The sequence below is a fragment of the Telopea speciosissima genome, chromosome 4 (assembly GCF_018873765.1).
Source record: "Telopea speciosissima isolate NSW1024214 ecotype Mountain lineage chromosome 4, Tspe_v1, whole genome shotgun sequence".
In the NCBI taxonomy this organism is placed as follows: Eukaryota; Viridiplantae; Streptophyta; class Magnoliopsida; order Proteales; family Proteaceae; genus Telopea; species Telopea speciosissima.
This window is the reverse complement of record NC_057919.1, coordinates 22,205,541-22,224,773: the sequence shown is the minus strand read 5'-3', so window position 1 is coordinate 22,224,773 and position 19,233 is coordinate 22,205,541. Positions and strand designations below refer to the sequence as shown.

Below are 19,233 nucleotides of genomic sequence, written 5' to 3'. Positions count from 1 at the left end.
GTGATGCGATAGCGGATGCTATGCTAGAAATAGCAGCTGCTTCAAAAATGAGGGCAAATGCTATGATGAAGAATGATGATCCATTTTCCATAAGCAAGTGTGTGAAAGTACTGGATGATATACAGGGCATCAATCAGAGCCTTTACTTTATGGCTTTGGATTTGTTTGAGAACCCCAATGCCAGGGAGACATTCATTTCTCTTAGAAGTGAGAAACGATTGATATGGTTGCAGGGAAAGTGCATTAATCCATCTAGTTCTGTAGCATGAAGGACGTTCTGGATTATATCTATTATACTGTCTTCTGAATTTGTTTATCATGGCCACAGCAAGTACAGAGACTTCTGAACTATCTTGTTTGTGCTTAGGCTATTGTTGATGTTCGGGACATTTGTCGAATGGTTTAATGAATGACTGATCTGAATGATCTTAAATGATTGTTTAATTCATATGATAGTCTCTGTCTCACCCTTTGTTTCTATTAGAGTGTGTGTGTGTGTGTGTGTGTGTGTGTGTGTGTGTGAGAGAGAGAGAGACATAAGACTTGTATATTTGAATGAATTCCCACAAGAGCTGTTGATTTTGGATTTTGTGTTGTGTTATGCAATTTGTTTGTTAATTCTATGGGCATAGATGCAGCTGCTGCAGGCTATTACTACTACAACCACATCTGTAAGCAGCCTTCTGAACGATCATCAGTTATTAGATATGAATTTATGAATGAAGTGTTAAATGGTAATGATGGATCTTTTTTGTCAAATGTTACGGATGGATAAACATGTCTTCTACAAGTTATGTGACATCCTTCTACAAATAGAGCTGTTGCGTGGTTCTGCTGGTGTTAGAATAGATGAGCAGCTGGCGATATTCTTGAACATCGTTGGCCACAGTGAGCGTAAGAGAGTCATCCAAGAATGCTTCCGGCACTCTGGTGAAACCATCAACTGACGTATTAATACTGTATTGAAGGCAATCAAACCGCTATCACGTGAATTTTCACAGCCACTACAGGTCACCATTCCACCGGGAATCCTCAACAATTCTCTATTTACCCACATTACAAGGTCTGCTTCTGATGACAGTATTTTTTTTACTTTTAATATGAACTTTCTTCATTTCATTTAATTCATCAATTTTCCTCACGATTGCATCGGAGTAATCGATGGCTTGCACATCGATTTCGTAATAGGAATGGTGTTCCTTAACAAAATGTGTTGTTGGCTTGCACTTTTGACCAACAGTTTATTTTTGTTTATTGTGGTTGGGAGGCTTCGGCTGCAGATTCACGTGCATTGAGAGCTGTCCTGAATGACCCCGATCAGAATTTCCCTCCAATTCCTGAAGGTTCTTTCTCTTTATAGCACACTCACCTAAATACCAAGTCATTATCTCTATATTTGTATCTATGCCTTTCTGTAGTTTTTTTTTTTTTGTTTTTTTCTCAACATGAGCTCCCCTTTGTACATCTTAAAATGGATCATGTTGCAGATAAATACTGTCTTGTTGATTTAGGTTACATGAATATGATGGGATTTATTTCCTCATATCAAGGTGTTTGGTACCACCTCCATGAATTTAGAGGTGCTAATCAGCAACCAAGAAATGCAAACGAGTTATTTTATTTTATTTTTTTATGAAATTGTTGTGCAGTTACTTGATGCAGGAAAAAGTGCCTCATCTGGTAAGTGGGTTTACTCTATAGTCTAAATTTGATTTTGAGGTAGATTCTTGTGTTTTTCATACCCATGCCTATTGGTTTCATGGGCACATAATGGCTCTTCTCCATAATTGACTACCTCATTTTGCCCCAACTCTTTGGTAAAAGTTTGGCTAGATGGCTCATCAAATTATGCCACATGAAAATATGATGTGATAATTCTAACCGTTGGGCATCTTAGGAATGGTCTGGAGTGAATGTGTCTAATTTCAGCATCAATTTTGATCAGTAACCCTCCGAGGTAGGTTGATGCACACTTTTGGTAGTTACCGGTTTTTCAATGCTTTGTTTTGCCATTTGGTAAACTTTGTTTGAGCTGAAATTTAACATGGATGTAGGGGCCGTTGGGTTCAACATGTTCATCGAGTTTTATCCCCATCTAACATGCCATGTAGTAGAAGTAGGTGAGCCTCTCAGCCAACCTTTGCTATTCCCCCCTCATTCCCTTTTTATCCATTGCTAATGGGTATGTTTTCTTTACAATACATTGACCATAGGAATCGCGAAGAATGCAAGCATATATAAATGTGTCTCATATCAGACACAGAGGACTTCGTTCTTCAGTTAGGTTCTCTTTGGTATGATTTCTCCTGATTTGTTAAATTAAGGCAACAATGTTTTTTTGTCAAGAAATTGAAATTCTTTGGTTGCATCAATTTGAAATATTTTAAGAATAAAAAATTCATTTGGTTGCATAATTTTAAAAATAAATTGTGTCTTTGTCTTCCTTCGCAGCATAAAAGGAAAGACAAGTTCGGACAGGGAGAAGAAGAAGACGATTGAGAAACACCTCCCATGTCTCTTGAAAATGCTCTCATTAGCATCACTTTGGATCCTCTAAGGCCGGGCAGGTAGCAGCCATTGTGCAGTCTACACCCAGACGGGTGTGGACCCACCCGGGCAGGGTGCTCGAGCATTGGGTAGGGCAGTCATTTTGCCCGTCTGGGTGTAGGCAGCACAATGGCCGCTACCTGTCCAGCCGTAGAGGATCAGAATCGCATTAGCATCGTAGTGTGAGTAGTGAGCCGTTGCTTTTTGGAAGCACCACCTTCCATATCTCTTGCTCTGTTTATGCCACTTACCACTTGCAGACAAGAAGCAATAGAGTAGCTCCCACTTCGACTTCCCTGGAAATCTTCATATGTGCCAACAATGGCACTACCACTTGTTATTGAGCAAAGGAAATTGCTTTTCATAGCTTCTGTTGCACCTGGTCTTGTTTAAGTTCACTCTCAGCTCCGCATCTTATGCCTATTCATCCATATTTGATGTATTCTTCTATAAATCACAGTTCAAATTATACATATCAAAGGATGCTTCCTGCACTTCGAGAAGCTCGCACTCATCACCTACCGTTAGTTCCATTGCCATTCCCAACTTCTTCAGGTCAGAAGACTTGGTGTCAGATTCCAACGAGCTGAGCCTGTATTAACCCAACCGGAAATTCAGGGGATTCCCAGCTTGGCTGTCGACATTTACAAGAACATTTGACCAAGTGGGCCATGGTGCAACGGTAATGGTTGCTCCATTGTGACCAAGTAGTCATGGGGATTATACTTATCAAAAAAAAAAAGTAGTCATGGGTTTAAACCTAGAAAAAGTCTCTTTGCAAAAGGAGGGGTAAGGTTGTGTACATTATGACTCTCCCCAGACCCCGCAATGGCAGGAGTCTCGTGTAGTGGGTACACCTTTTTTTTAGCTCCCTAAAAAATATGAACCGAAACTAATCGGTGGTTGCAGAGAAGGAACCAGCCAAATTTAGGGGGGAAAAAACCCTAACCAAATATGGAGAGAGAGAGATGCCGGGTGCATTTTCTCTCTACCGCCGCCGGTGGCAATAACCAGAAGAGAAAGGATTAAAGAGAAAGTGGCAAACCATCTTCTGTATCATGGTCGAATGCAAAGTCTCTTGCATATAAGTGTGTTATTTGAAGAAATTAATTTCAATCTTGAGATTTAAACAGCTCCTCGCCTATTTCAAAAAGTTTGTTGAAATTGATTTTAATTTTACAGAATAAGATGCAATCAAACTCAACAGATTTTGAAATTGAAATCACCCCAAAAAATAATTTTTAAAATCATATCAAAAAGAGCCTTAATTACGGTTCGATGACTGGGATAAACACCTTAAAGTCTTCCCAAGAAGTCGTATTCACTCCCGAAGTTCTATATTTAAACCTATTCGATATCAAATACAAGTTCCCATACCTAGCCTTGTAATATCTCCTGAATTGATCCCCCTCCCCCATTTTTCAGGGTGATCATGAAGAAGCCATCATTATTACCCTTGACTTAACTATCATGCTTGACGTTTCTTTAGCCTGAAAGTTGTGACTTTATAGTAATACTTAGTCCCATTGTGTGATGAAAGACATTTTCTTTATAGTTCTAGGGGTCTTTTTATTTGATTATATCCCAAAAACCCGTCCATGAAAAATAAGAATTTGTTGTCTTATTATATTGTCTATTACGATGTCTATATGAGCTAGATGGAAATCATCTTTTGGACTTGCTTTGTTAAGGTTTTTAAAATCCATAATATATCCCAAAAACCCGTCCTTGAAAAATAAGAATCCATTGTCTTATTATATTGTCTATTAGGATGTCTATATGACCTAGATGGAAATCATCTTTTTGACTTGCTTTGTTAAGGTTTCTAAAATCCACAATATATCCCAAAAACCCGACCATGAAAGATAAGAGTTCATTGTCTATTAGGATGTCTATATGAGTTAGATGGAAATCATCTTTTTAAGGTTTCTAAAATCCTCATATATCCTAAAATCCCATCAATGAAAGATAAGAGTTCATTGTCTTATTATATTGTCTATTAGGATGTCTATATGAGCTACATGGAAATCATCTTTTGGACTTGTTTTGTTAAGGTTTCTAAAATCCACATATATCCGACATTCAACCTCAAAAAGTTAGTAATTCTTGTTTAACCAAGATGCTACAATGTTTTGAAATTAAGGGGGCATTTGCAATTAGAAAAGTTGTAGGGAGGCATTTAGATAAATGGGCATTTTTAAGGGGGCATTTGTTAAAAACTCATTATATTTATGTCTATTTGATGACATTTTGGTAATTTTACTAAAACTTTGAATTTAAGTTTGAACAACTTTCGTTGCTTACTTTAGACTAATATTTGCCCATTAAGATGTATGTAGGGTCCTCTATAAATGTACTAATGAAACATTATACTTCACTTTTCTTGCTTACTTTAGACTAAATATTTCTATATCCTTTCACCCGCGAATCTATCATCATAATTATTTTTTCGAACTTTATTGTTCTAAGAATCCCACCCAAGAGCAATGATGATCATTTATAAAAAGATCCTTTTTTCCACCATGGGTGTAGCAAAACTCAATCCTATCTTAATTCTTTAAATCATACTCTTCTAGAAGTTTTAGATTAGATTTTGTTAGACAGGATGGAATTTTTCTTTTCTGGACATAGAACACCCTACACATGTCCAAAGAATCCCTTTAGCCTCGTTTGTTTAATGGGGAGAATGGGGTGGGAATGTTGTGGGACTAGATCCCACAATGTGGTGGGTTGGGGAACTGGGGTGGGATTTTTACTTTTCCCATGAATAGTAACCAAAGTCTTATTTTTTGTGGAACTTTGGATAATATAGGGTTGGGATTTTCAAGTGTCACACTAGCAGACAAAGCATTTAATAATATTCCATGAGTTTTTTTAAGTTCGCCACCCTCAGGTTAAACAAATAAGGTTGGAGTGGGATTTTAAAGTACCACATCCGCACTCTCACTCAAATTCTTTCATTCCATCTAAGTCCCCATCAAACAAACATGACCTTATATATGTTATATATGTAGCCATACCCTATAGGCAGGTAATAAGTGTACAATTGTATGAGGTTAAGGGACTGGCTCTTTAGTCTTCACTTTACGCAACAAGGCCCTCTCTCTCTCTTTCTCTCTCTCTCTCTCTCTCTCTCTCTCGTGTACCCCTCTTTTGTAATGTAACCCCTAAGTAGTGTATCACAGTGTAGAACCCAAGTACGTACAGATGGGAAAAAAAAACAAGAAGGGCAGAAGCCTGTACTGTGATGGAAAACAGTTGGGGTCCATTTTTAATTGTGGGTTTGAAATGGATCTAAAATATTTAGAGTCATAGACCAAAGGAATTCTACGAAGACTTCATTTGTTTTGATATAAAGTGTGCCAAAGGAAAAAAAATTGTAATTGTTGAATTTGTTCAGTATTAGCATTTTATAGTAAGACCCATTATTATGTATCCGAAACATAGTTGGAAAATCTGGTTTTCGCTAGGGCGAGTCCTCTGAGTTGAGTCGTAATTTTCGAAAACATGGTCAAGAGTCAAGTAGATTTGGTCAAGGTAAAAAATTGAAAAGAATCGATCATAATTCATTTGAGCCACAACAAAATCCACGAGTCTAGTTATTTTTAAATAACCCATGAAATTGTTTTCACTTGAGTTGAGTAGAACAATAAAAATCCTTGAATCCTCATGCAAATGAAACCCTAAGTCCCTCTGCAACTTCTCCAAGGCTAATAAGTGTGATGCTTCCCTCTCTTCTTTCTAGCTGCATGTTTGCAGCTCTCCAGTGGCGACAAAGGTTTGGCACTTGAGTTGAGTAAAACAGGAAAAATTAATCTTCGAATCCTCATGCAAATGAAACCCTAAGTCCCTTTGCAACTTCTCGAAGGCGGATAATTGTGAGGCTTCCCTTTCTTCTCTCCAGTTGCATGTTTGCAGCTCTCTCTCTCTCTCTCTCTCTCTCTCTCTCTCTTCTTTAAGAGTAGATTCCATACCACTCTTCTTCTTTCCCCTCCAAATTAGAGTATTTGAATTTCAAGGAGAACTAAAGAAGTGATTTTGAATGATTTGATACAATTTTACCAAAAAAAAAAAAAAAAAGATTTGATACAATAGTGTTTTTACATAGATGAGTAACTAAAAAGCTATACATATATGTTAAATGTATTTAAATGTTTGTTATCGTCAAAACTAAACTGCGAACAACTTGGGAATATGAGATTCTTGAATGGGCAATTCTCCAACAAAAGGTACCCCAAACATCAGTTTCTAAAGACGAGGAACCCAAAACAGTCTCCAGGATTTTATACTATTAGAAATTACGATTTTGTCCCTATAATGATTGGGAGGCCCAAACATTGGCAGAATAAGTTGAAAATTTTCGAATAGCATATTTTAATAATATTTATCCTAAAATTTAGTGTAAACCAAACACTATTTGGCCTTCAATTCATCAAACCCTAATTTGTGGGCCCTGCATACTTTGGGACACAAATTTGATTGTTTCTCCAGCCAAATCTGTGGTTAATATTTATATCACTTATTAGAATACATAAAATTCTTTCCGATGATATATATGTGGATTGTCTAAATCTAATGGTTGGATCTTCTAGAAGTTTGTCAAATGGAGATCGCACTACAGGCAGCCAACTTCAGACATAGATCTGAATATGTTACCAGAAGAAATTATGGTTGATCTTGACATCATTGGAATGTATATTCAAAATTCTCTTCAACGATATATGAATCATGAAAATCAGATGGTTGAATCCTCCAAAATCAGTCCCAGAAATTTCCATAAGAGGCAATCAACGTGAGCCCCACAAGGCCCACTTTTTTATTGCATGGGAGGCTCCTACCATGAATAGTGTTTGGCAGCTCCAATGGAGGCGCCAGAACCTCCATTGGAGGATCCAAGATTTTCTTGAAAAACCTATAAATTAGCCCCTAGGTTCATATGAAAATTACACCTGAATACTTTGTTCTCTCCCCTCATTAGAGCTCTTTTTGGAGCTTTGACCTCTCACCGGCTTTGTCCTTCGATAGTCCCTTGAAAGCCAGGAATCCCTAGAAGAAGAGTGAAATCCAACGGAATCCTACAAAAAGCCAATACAAGAGGAAAATTTAAACCATACTGGTCCTAATTTTGAGCCTTCAAGTCTAGGCTCCACTCCCTTTGGCTTAGTCCCTCAGAAAATCGGAAACCCCTAGAGAATGTTTGAAATCCAGGGGAATTCTGCAAAAGCCAATGAGAGCTGGAATCCTGCAAAAAGTCCAGAGACCCTAAAAATCTTTAAGACATCGTTGAAACCAGAATAATGGCTGGATCGCACCAATGTATCTTAGAATTCTGAAATTTTGACTAGAAGTTGGAAATCACCAAACAAGCCCGTTTGGGGCCCAAAAGGTGTTTTCTCTCTCCTCTTTTATTACACATATGTAATCAGTGTTTTTTAGCATACATTATGAATATGCAGATGTTTTTTGCAAATTGTTTCTGGATTAGGGCATTTTTACCCTAATTAAGGGTTGTACATGGATAGGGATGTAAATGGATTGCCGAAAATCCGTATCCGATCCGAGTTCGATCCGTTTAGGGGTTTCCGAATCTGGAATTTTGGTTTCCAAATAATATTTGAATCTGTCCGAAAGTTAATCGGATTCGGATTCGAATAGTGCCATTTCGGACTGGATAATCTCAAGCTAATTAATTATGCGATTGTAAAATATGATTAGTTTAATACATATGGTATATTACTATATTACCCTTATTATAAAGTTTATAAACACTATTAAGAGAATATTTTGGTAACATGAAATATGCCTAATCCTAAGTGTTCGAACCCAAAGTCCCAACCCCTAACTGAGACCATATATAACCCTCACGAAGTTGAAGTCGCTATTTCATCTTTTCTCCATTTCTGCTTTGCACTTCACCGCCTCTCTCTCCACTCTCCAAGCCCACTGTGCTGCCTTTCTCTGTAGGTTTCAGTCATTCCCTGAAACCTTGGGTTCAAGAATTTTGGGGAGGAAAGCTTGAGTGAGAAATGGAGATCGAGAGTGTATGGGTACAGGGAGTAAGATTTCCAACTAGAGAGAAAAGGTGTGGCGATTTCGTTTTGGAGAGGATTGATCTGATTAGATTTTAGTCATTCCTTGAAATGATTGCAAACTGATTTTGACTTGCTAGAATCTTACAGATCGACCTTCTTCTTCCTCATCTCTGGAATCCCTAACACTGTGTTTGGTTGCATAAATTTCTAGATGTCTGCATTGATTCAAATGTAACATCCATAGATCAGAGTATCTGTAGATGAACGAATCTGATAGAATAACTGTTTGGTTACCCTGATTCTGAAACCTGAATCTACCAGAATAACTGTTTGATTACCTTGATTCTAAAACCTGAATCTACCCAAAATGTGATAAAATGTAATATGAAATAAAAGTAATTATACTAATTATTTTATTAAATATATTCACAATTAGAATATAAGTATTTAACAAATTTAGTATTTTTAACTAGTGAATATCACTAACAAGAACTAAACCATTCTAAAATTACCTTAACTGGATATAAGACCTCAAACAAAAAGGCTGAGAGTTGTCATTCTAAAATTACCTTAATTGACTATGTTTTGAACGATTGAATAAAAGGGTCTTAGTGGATTTGAACCAATATCCCTTGGGACATGACTATGTTCCAAGAGCTCTACCAACTTGAGCTAAAGACCCATCAAATAGAGTTTGAAACTTACAATTTGACCATGGTGAATCTAATTTACAGCTAATTAGTATTATAAATAATGTTGGGTGGTTACATGGGTTAATAAGGTTTAATTAAAGTATGAGATTGGGTTAGCTTTTGATTAAGTAGAGTTTAAGTGGGATGGTATAAAGCGGTAAATTAAATTTGAAGGTGGCTGTATTCAGCAAAACAAAAATGAATTTAGGAACTTAGGAGAGAAGAAGAATGGTCTTGCTGCGGTGTTCCTATAGAACTAAATGAAAATCTGTGAATTGGAATGCAGAATCAGTGAAAATTGAAGAATAAATGGAGCTGGAGACGGTATACTAGAGGGCTGGAGATCTCAATTGAAGAGAAGCAAAGGAGAATTGAAGAATAAGAAGAAAGGAAGGTAAAAGAGTTTCTTATTTAATTAGATGGTTAGATATTAAAGAGGAGAATAGGAAGTTGAATCACTTTCTTGTTTGATTGAAGGGACTACTCTATCAACTGGGTTCTTGAGGTGCTGCACCACTGTTATTTGAAAGGAACTACAATCTGGACTTGCTGAATCTTATGATTCCCAAGGGATTTATGTGTTAAAGAAAGATACTACTAGATTCAGCAAGAATTTCAGAAGAAAAGAAGAAGAGAAGCTGAATACCTAGGAGTTGCTGTGGAGCTGCTGTGTTCCAGTGAAATCAAATGAAAATCTATGATTTTGAATCAAGTCTCTCACTCAACCATACAGCAACAATGTACAAGGATGTATAAGGTTTTGGTTTCAGAATGTGTGTAATAGAAACAGGGGTTGGCGTATAGTTTATACAGCTCTGTTTATTTCTTCAATGAAAGTTCTTTCTTTTTCTTCTCAATCTCATCCACCCACCCACATTTAACTTAGCCAAATCAAAGGGGTCACTCTTCAGCTGTCCAGCAACTATATGCCTATACCTACCTACCCATCCTTAGCCTTTCTCTCTGTTACATACCCATACCCTACATAGGCATGCCCAGCACTGTAACATCCCTTCAAGCTTCAAGAAGTGCCAAGTCTATAAGTGCATCTAAACTTTACCAGGGTTCAGGTATTTTACATTAATTTTTAGTAGAGGAAAATGAAGATACTTTTATTTTATTCGTCAGGATTCAAGTGGCTTCATTTGGGGATCAATATTGGATTTCTTAGGGTTAAGAGAATCCAGACCCAACCTCTGGCTTTAATCAAGAGTCAAATACAATTTTAGATACAAATTGATACTTTAAATCCATTTTACGGTAGATATAGCAAGACACTAGGAAGAAGATGGTTGCAGCACATGGAATCTATATAAAACCAAGGATGTTGGCAATAACATGTTGAGATTAAGAATAAATAAATTGAATAAAAAAAAATTTCATGAGAGTTCTCTGAGTTTCATCTAATGACCCCCAAGCATGAGTTACCGAAAACCATTACAATGAGCATGTATAATCCCCAACATAAAATCCAACATTAACTACCGAAAAACATTACAATCAGCAAAACCACAAAATACTCAACATAAAATTCAAAAAATCATTAAGAACAGATGAAATTTGTGAGATTTATGAAATCTAGGGTTCAATCATGAGAGAAGAACGAAGGGAAAAATGGATTTTTTGTGCAGATTTTGAGCCAATAAGGGCAACAAAACTCGCAACCTTCTGCTCATCGTTGAACCCTAAAAATTTTGAGGACCAAGGAACAGGGTTAGTGAGAAGATGGGCGAAGAGACAGTGAGGACCAAGGTTTCGAAGCAATACTTGGAGAGTTTAGCAAGTCGATCGAGTAGCAGAGAGTTCAAAAAGTCGATTGAGTAGCAAAGATTTGCTTGGGCTTTGAGTTGCAGATGACTTGAAAATATGCACCAAGAGCTTGTGAAGGGTTTGCAGAGGAGTTGAGACGCAGGGTTTGAGCTCCAACGATGGTCTTCCATTGAAGAAGATGGTCTTCCATTGAAGATCTTCCCAGAGAGAGCGAGAGAGAGAGACGGACACAGAGAGATACAGAGAGTGAGAGCGAGAGAGAGGAAGGAAGTACCTGCTCAGGTCTTGCTTGCAGATCTTCGAACGATTGCTCTTTAGGTCTCGCTTGCAGAGATCTTCGGACGATAGATTTTTAGGTCTAAAAAACAATCGATTTTTTCCTCGATAATTTCTACATCTTCAGATACATGACCTTTTATACCCTGCCCCTTTAAGTTGTGCATCTTTGGATTTCACCTATTGAGGTGAAATCTCAAGATTCCAATTTTTACACTAAAATGATGCATCTCAAGATTTCGTGTATCTTCGGATGCAAATCCATTTTTCCAACCAAACAGGAAAAAAATTTGAGATTCATACATCTGCGGATGTAACACCTACGGATTTACGCAACCAAATGCACTTTAAATTGAGCATGAAAAGTTGATTGCAACATCTGATCCTGTGATAATCAAATCACAGATTGAGAGAATTTCTTCGAATCTGACTTTATTGAAGTTCTTTCTTTCCAAGGTAAAATTTCTTTCCTGAATCAACGTTCTTAACTAGATGATTACATAGTCCTCCATCTGATTTTTCTTTCTCTTTAATTCGATTCCAAGTTCTACACCCTGATTAATGTGCATGAGTGATTTGTGTGATCTCCCCCCCCCCCTCTTCTTCTTTCTTCTTTTCCTATTATGTTCTAGCGGTATTAGCAGTACCCTTGTTTGATTTTCATCTCTTCTCCCTTGCTTTTCCCTTCTCAAACCTATGAAGTCCTTCCATAGGTGCTTCGAATCCCCTAGGACCCAAATCCAAGAGCTCCTTCAATTTTGGTATCCATACCTGCAACCAAATCTGGTTTCATTTGCTTGATTTCCAAAGAAATTATCAACTTCTTATCGGAGATTTTGGAGCCATTGTTGGTTGATTAAAAGAGGTTTAGGAGCCATGGATCTGACTAATCGCTGCATAGTTTATCAGAGCAGATAATATCCGGATATCCGATAAACTCCCGAATTCAAAAATGATATTAATTTATAAATTTTCGTTGGATATTGGATCGGATATGGATAAGTCATATGGTAAACGAATTCGGATATTAGTAGACCATTGTCATGTTTATATTTCTGTAATAGGTTAGACTTATATATGCAATTTTCAAATTCCTAGCACACAGTTATGATGTTGATTTCAAAAGCCCCTGGTAATGTAGAAGCGCTGTCGGAACGTTTCAAAATGTAGATTGTAGATGTTTATATACAAGTTGCCTACCATGTCCCCCATCCTTTCCGCATGTCGTCACCCTTATGCCTGGTTTGGTCCTCCATATATTTATATATATAAAATGTTCTCTATGAGGGTCGCAAGTCACGTCAGACACAGGGGGTGAAATGACTGCCCACACCCCATGAAAGGTGAAAATCCCACCCCAAAGATGCCATTATGCACTCTCTTTAGCTGTTGTGCATGTATGGGCCCTGCGTTCTCCCATAGAGAACACTCTCCCATAAAAATATTTGAGGGAGGTGAAGAGTCGTGTACTATCTCTAGTGATTGTATGCATAACCGTGCATCGTGCACAAACATGAGCCCAACGCCGACCTTATACCGCACAGAGAATTTCGTACATAACAAACAACAAAAGCCTATCATCCCATGTCTTGATCCTCGTACACCGCCGTCTCTTTCATCATCTCAGTCCACTCATTAATTAATTAATTAATTGGCCTTACGTTATTCTCCATTTCGATGTTGATCTTTATTCTAATTCTAATGTTGCCCATTGTGTCAGCTGAAAGTATCATCGTGGGTCCCAACTTTTATTTTTGGGTGCAAATCGTGGGGCCCAACTTCCAACTCGAAACTCTTTTATTGTCTTCCTGTAAAAAGGTGTGATGGCCAGTTATTAAGCAATGACCACAGCACTTATCATCGGGACCGTTGGATCAGAATCTTAGAACAGTAGATTATGTGCGCTTCTGCTTTTATTTCAGAATAGTAACGGAACGGTTCACTCTGTAATCCTACCCGGAATAGGTGGGGTAGGGTTATTAAATAGGGCTGGTGAAGAATTTGAAGTAGTGAGGAAGAGGGAGAGGGAGAGGGAGAGTGAGAGAGGAGAGAGTGCGAAAGAGATTGAGAGGAACTGATCGTCCTCCGTCGTCTCCGTCTTCTTCGTTCGATTTTGTGAGTGATTTATCTTCTCTTCCTCATTTCTACAGTTCCATTACCACTATGCTTTGTATTTCTCTTTACTTTTCAGTTTTCACAGTGAGCACTTCTCTGTTTTTACCCGTTTTGTCTGTTGCCAGCTTGCCCTTTTTTTTTTTTGTTTCTTTAGACCTTGCTTACGAAGATTTTTGGTTTCACCATCTACGGCTTCGTCAGACACTCTGACAGTTCAGAGCAGAAATGCGCAGAGGCGTAACACCTCCGACTACGTTCCGGCGAGAATTTCAGGCGAAGAATCACCGGGAAGGCGTCTTCACGTCGAATCACCGCTTTGGACGGTCTCCATACCAAGAGAAAAGAGGCAACCTTAATGGAAATTATCGGAAAGAGTATCCACCACCGGCGCCGGCAGTTTGTCGGTCTGAGAAGCATAACTTCGAGATCCTGCTTCGAGCAGGCAATTGTGGTTTCTGCAAGAATACTTTAGATACTCTTATTGCTAGTTGTACTTCGACGCCTGAGCGCTTCCATGTTTTCTCTGCTGGGTGTCCAGTTGCGGCGAAGTTGTTTTTCAGTAAACGGAGCGATGCTTTAGAAGCTATGGGTTACTTCTGGGAACGGCGGCTCGACGGTGCTCATTTTCTAGACCCATTCATGAAAACTAATGGGTTCTTACCTTCTGATATGGACGAGCTTAGGGAGCGTCTCAAAGCTCTCTTTGTCTCACGCGTCAAGAGTCTTCTGGACGGGGAGGAAGTCAAGCGGTGGCAGAAGAAGCTTGAGCTCACATGTGATGAGATCGCTGATGTATCTAATTCACTTAAAAAGTATAATACTTTCGTTGTTTCTGATAAACTTAAGTCGAAGAAAAAGGGGCTTATGACAGCAAGGGAGCTGATTGCAAAGAGGATCAGGGAATTTAGGTCTGCCATGAACTGTATACTGGATTATCTTGATGGGTTGACTTTCCCGGACATTTCTGATGAGACGGTTCAGGTGTTAAGGTTTAGTGGTGATTTCAACTGGAGTCGGATTCATCAGGTTATGCTGCGGGAGATTCGGCACCTCGATGAGGGTTTGCCTATTTATGCTTCCCGGAAAGAAATTATTCAGGAAATATATTCCAAGCAGGTATGCCAGTTCTCATGTATTTTCTCACTTAGGTTCTTATCGGGCTTTATTAATAAACTCAATTGCTATTTTTTTTTGTATGAAATTTGATGCCCTGTCCTAAGAATTATTAACTGGTTGAAGCTAGCGTTTCCCAATTGAACTATGTCTGATATGTACTTTTTGTTGACGTGCCCTCTTTGTGTTCTTTCCCCTCCTTTCTGACATAGAAGAGCCTTCTGCTCCCTTCAAATGTTTTTGGAGGCCCCCCACCCACCAAACCATTTGCTTGGTGGTGGAGCTTGTGCTTTGAGAGGCTAAATGCAAATGTGATTTTTGATTTATGTGAGATGATCTTTTGATGTTTACTTATTTAACCTATAGGTGTTTCAACGATCAATTGGTATTGACAAAATACCAGTCATTGTTGGAACTGCATTTGTCCTTAGGTATGTTAAAACTATAATTTTTTTTCCAATGAAGTTATCATGTAGAATGGTTAGTATTATCTGGCTCCTGGTCAATATGTTATATCTTTTAAATTTTGTCACTTGTATTCATGTATTATTCTGAAACACGAAAATGTCTAGCAGAGGTTTGAACTATTCTGCTTCCATATGTACCTGTTGTTCTCATTTCCTTCACACAGGTCATGGTCTTGATTGGAGAGACTGGTTCAGGGAAGAGTACACAGTTGGTACAGTTTCTTGCTGATTCGGGAGTAGGTGCTGAAAACTCCATTATTTGCACTCAGCCTCGCAAAATTGCTGCTATATCCTTGGCACAAAGGGTTGGGGAAGAAAGTAAAGGTTGTTATGAAGATAAATTAGTTACTTGTTATCCAACATACTCGTCTACCCAAGATTTTGATTCCAAGGTAGTTTTCATGACGGACCACTGTCTACTACAGCACTTCATGAAGGATAAAAATTTGACTAATATTTCATGCATTATCGTAGATGAGGCTCATGAAAGGAGCTTGAACACTGATCTTCTTTTGGCACTGCTTAAAGAGTTGCTGAAGGAGAGGCGTGATCTAAGGCTTATCATAATGTCTGCAACTGCTGATGCAGATAAGCTTTCAGATTACTTCTTTGGTTGCAGCACCTTCCATGTTGTGGGAAGAAATTTTCCTGTTGACATCAAATATGTTTCTTGTGCATCTGAAGGAAGTTCTGCCATTTCAAAAGCTTACTCTGGTGCTTGTGCTTCATATGTTTCTGATGTTGTGAATAAGGCGACTCAGATTCACAGAACAGAGGAAAAGGGGGCCATACTTGCTTTTTTGACTTCTCAGATGGAAGTAGAATGGGCTTGTGAGAATTTTCAGGTCCCCAATGTAGTTGCATTGCCCTTACATGGGAAACTTTCTCATGAAGAGCAAAATCGTGTTTTCCATGACTACCCTGGAAAGAGGAAAGTAATTTTTGCCACTAATTTAGCTGAGACATCATTGACAATTCCTGGGGTTAAGTATGTAATAGATTCTGGCATGGTCAAAGAGAGCAGGTTTGAACCCAATACTGGTATGAATGTCCTTAAAGTTTGCAGGGTTAGTCAAAGTTCTGCTGATCAACGTGCTGGCCGTGCTGGTCGAACAGAACCTGGAAAATGTTACAGAATGTACTCAAAAAATGATTTTCAGTCTATGCCTTCACATCAGGAACCTGAGATTTGTAGGGTTCATCTTGGTGTTGCAGTCCTGAGGATTCTTGCTCTGGGTATCAAGAATGTACAAGAGTTTGATTTTGTTGATGCACCTAGTCTCAAGGCAATTGACATGGCAATCAGGAATCTTAATCAGTTAGGTGCTATTACATTAAAAAATGATGCTTTTGAATTAACTGATGATGGTTGGTACTTAGTTAAATTGGGTATTGAGCCTCGACTAGGAAAACTGATACTTGGTAGTTTCCTTCATGGTTTGCGTAAAGAGGGTCTTGTTCTTGCTGCGGTAATGGCTAATGCCAGTAGCATTTTTTGCAGAGTTGGTAGTGATGAACATAAATTGAAAGCCGACTGTCTGAAGATTCAATTCTGCCATCAGGATGGGGACCTCCCAACACTGCTCTCTGTTTACAAGGAATGGGAGGATGTGTCTAGTGAAAAGAAAAACAAATGGTGTTGGGATAACAGCATTAATGCAAAGACCATGCGGAGATGTAAAGAGACTGTTTTTGAATTGGAACATTGCCTCAAAAGTGAACTAAATATTATTGTCCCAAGTTACTGGCTCTGGAATCCACATCTGTCCTCTGAGCATGATACAAATCTGAAGAGGGTTATTCTGTCATCCCTCTCAGAAAATGTTGCCATGTATTCTGGATATGATCGACTTGGATATGAAGTGGCCATAACTGGACAACATGTTCAACTGCATCCTTCATGTTCTTTGCTAACATATGGTCGGAAGCCAAGTTGGGTAGTGTTTGGTGAACTCCTATCGATATCAAATCATTATTTGGTTTGTGTTACAGCTTTTGACTTCGAATGCTTATCTACCCTTTGTCCCCCTCCTTTGTTCAACATTTCTCAGATGGATAGCCGGAAGCTGCAGGTGAGTTTGATGACTGGATTTGGCAGTGTTATATTGAAAAGATTCTGTGGGAAATCAAACAATAATTTGCTTAATCTTGTATCACGCGTTCAAACAGCTTGCAACGGCAGACAGATTGGTATTGAAGTAGATGTTGATAAGGGAGAAATTCAATTGTTTGCCACTGCTGAAGACGTGGGAAAGGTTTCTAGCCTTGTGAATGATGCGTTGCATTATGAAATGAAATGGTTAAAAGATGAATGTCTTGAGAAATGCTTGTACCATGGTGGACATGGTGTTTCTCCTTCTGTGGCTTTGTTTGGAGCTGGTGCTGAAATCAAGCATTTGGAACTGGAAAAGAGATATTTATCTGTGGATATATTCCATTCAGATGCAGGCACTCTTGATGATAAGGAACTTCTTATGACTCTTGAAAAAAGTGCATCTGGTATCTGTAACTTCCACAGATATGCGTGCATTGGACAAGATGGTGAGGACAGTGAAAAATGGGGCAAGATAACCTTTCTTACCCCTGAAGCTGCTGAAAAAGCAGTTGTGGAGCTGGATGGTTTTGAATTCAGAGGGTCCCCACTGAACTTATCCCCTTCCTGTATTGGAGGTGACCAAAAAATGTTTTCATTTCCTGCTGTAAAAGCCAAGGTTTTTTGGCCACGCAGATATAGCAAGGGTGTTGCAATCATTAGGTGTGCAAGACAAGATGTTGATTCTATCATTGATGACTGTTCTAGCCTGCTGATTGGAGGTCGGTTTGTCTTTTGTGAACGTAGCAACAAGAACATGGATTCTATTGTCATGAGTGGGCTTGACAAAGGAATATCTGAACAAGAAATTTTTGAAACTTTGAGTACTGTAACAGATAGGAGAATTCTGGATGTTTTCCTGGTTAGAGGAGACCCTGTTTCTAACCTACCATCTGCTTGTGAAGAAGCAATTCTTAGGGAAATTGCTCCCTTCATGCCTACAAAGAGCCCTCTAAGCAATTTTTGCCGAGTACAAGTATTCCATCCTGAACCGAATGATTATTTGATGAAAGCTATGATAACTTTTGATGGAAGACTGCATTTGGAGGCAGCAAAGGCTTTGCAGAACCTACAGGGGAAAGTACTCCACAGCTGTTTCCCATGGCAGAAGATACGATGCCAACGAATGTTTCATAGCTCTGTGTCCTGTCCTGCTCCTGTCTATTATGTTATTAAGAAACAGCTGGATTCTTTATTTGAAAGCTTCAAGCATCGAGACGGTACTTCCCGGAACTTGTTTTCATATAAATTTATTTCCTCTCCTCTTTCATGTATGGTATTCTTATTTTCATGCATCTTTGTTTGCTTTACGCAAGTTATTGGGATCAATTGTCTCGGCTCTTATCTGTTCTAAATCCTGTTTATGGCCCGATTGGAGATTTGCCATCTCTGTTTCTTCTGATCTTTCCTTATTTATTTATTATTGTTATTGTTTATTGTTTTTTTTTTTTTTTGTTTTGTTTTGGGGGGGGGGGGTTGAAAGTATTGTTATTGTTGTTGGATAGACAAGGTTAGTTTCATTTCACAAATAACTTACTGAAATATCAGCAATCAACCGCGAAAGCCAATGTTTTTCAATGCATATCTGTGAATTAGGCTTGACTCGTCTTTGTTTTATTGGTGAAAGAAGTATTGCAATAGAAGTGTTCTTATTTCCAATCATTATGATGACATTTTTTCTTATTTTGATATCTTAACATGATCATCATAGTTGTCAAGGCGTCGCCTTGGTCGCATATGCGGGTGCCTTGGATGCTTTGCTCGCCTTGTTGGTGTCGTCTTGATTTTGGACCTTCTAATGTAGTCCTAGATAGGTAGAAGACCTACTAGGAGCCAGGTGAACAGAAGTTCTGAAACTGCTAGCCGATTGGGGTATTTTAGGTCAAATCTAGGGTTAGGTTTATGAATATGGAGATGGGTCTTATTGGGTATTAATATGCAGGTTTATGGGAAGCTAAATGTGTAGGTTTGAATGATGTTTAACTAAAAATTTAAAATTCAGAAAACTAGGGTTAGGGTTTCGGGTTTTGGGAAATAGGAAAATAGGTGGAATTAGGGTTTGGGATCGGAATTCAGGCAGGGGGTTTTGGTCGAGTGGTAATGGTAGGGAGATAGAGATTCAGTTGTAG

General features: G+C 38.5%; 1 protein-coding gene across 1 annotated transcript in view; it reads left to right on the top strand.

Moving 5' to 3' along the window:
* Nucleotides 1–13,867: 13,867 nt before the first annotated feature.
* Nucleotides 13,868–19,233, top strand: part of LOC122657898 (ATP-dependent RNA helicase DEAH11, chloroplastic-like) — a 50,470-nt gene continuing 45,104 nt past the window's right edge. The window contains exons 1-3 of the mRNA XM_043852694.1: nt 13,868–14,548; nt 15,177–15,336; nt 15,487–18,324. Of these exons, the coding sequence (XP_043708629.1) occupies nt 14,018–14,548; nt 15,177–15,336; nt 15,487–18,324 (3,529 nt within the window). The 5' untranslated portion in view covers nt 13,868–14,017. The remainder of the gene's footprint in view (nt 14,549–15,176; nt 15,337–15,486; nt 18,325–19,233) is intronic.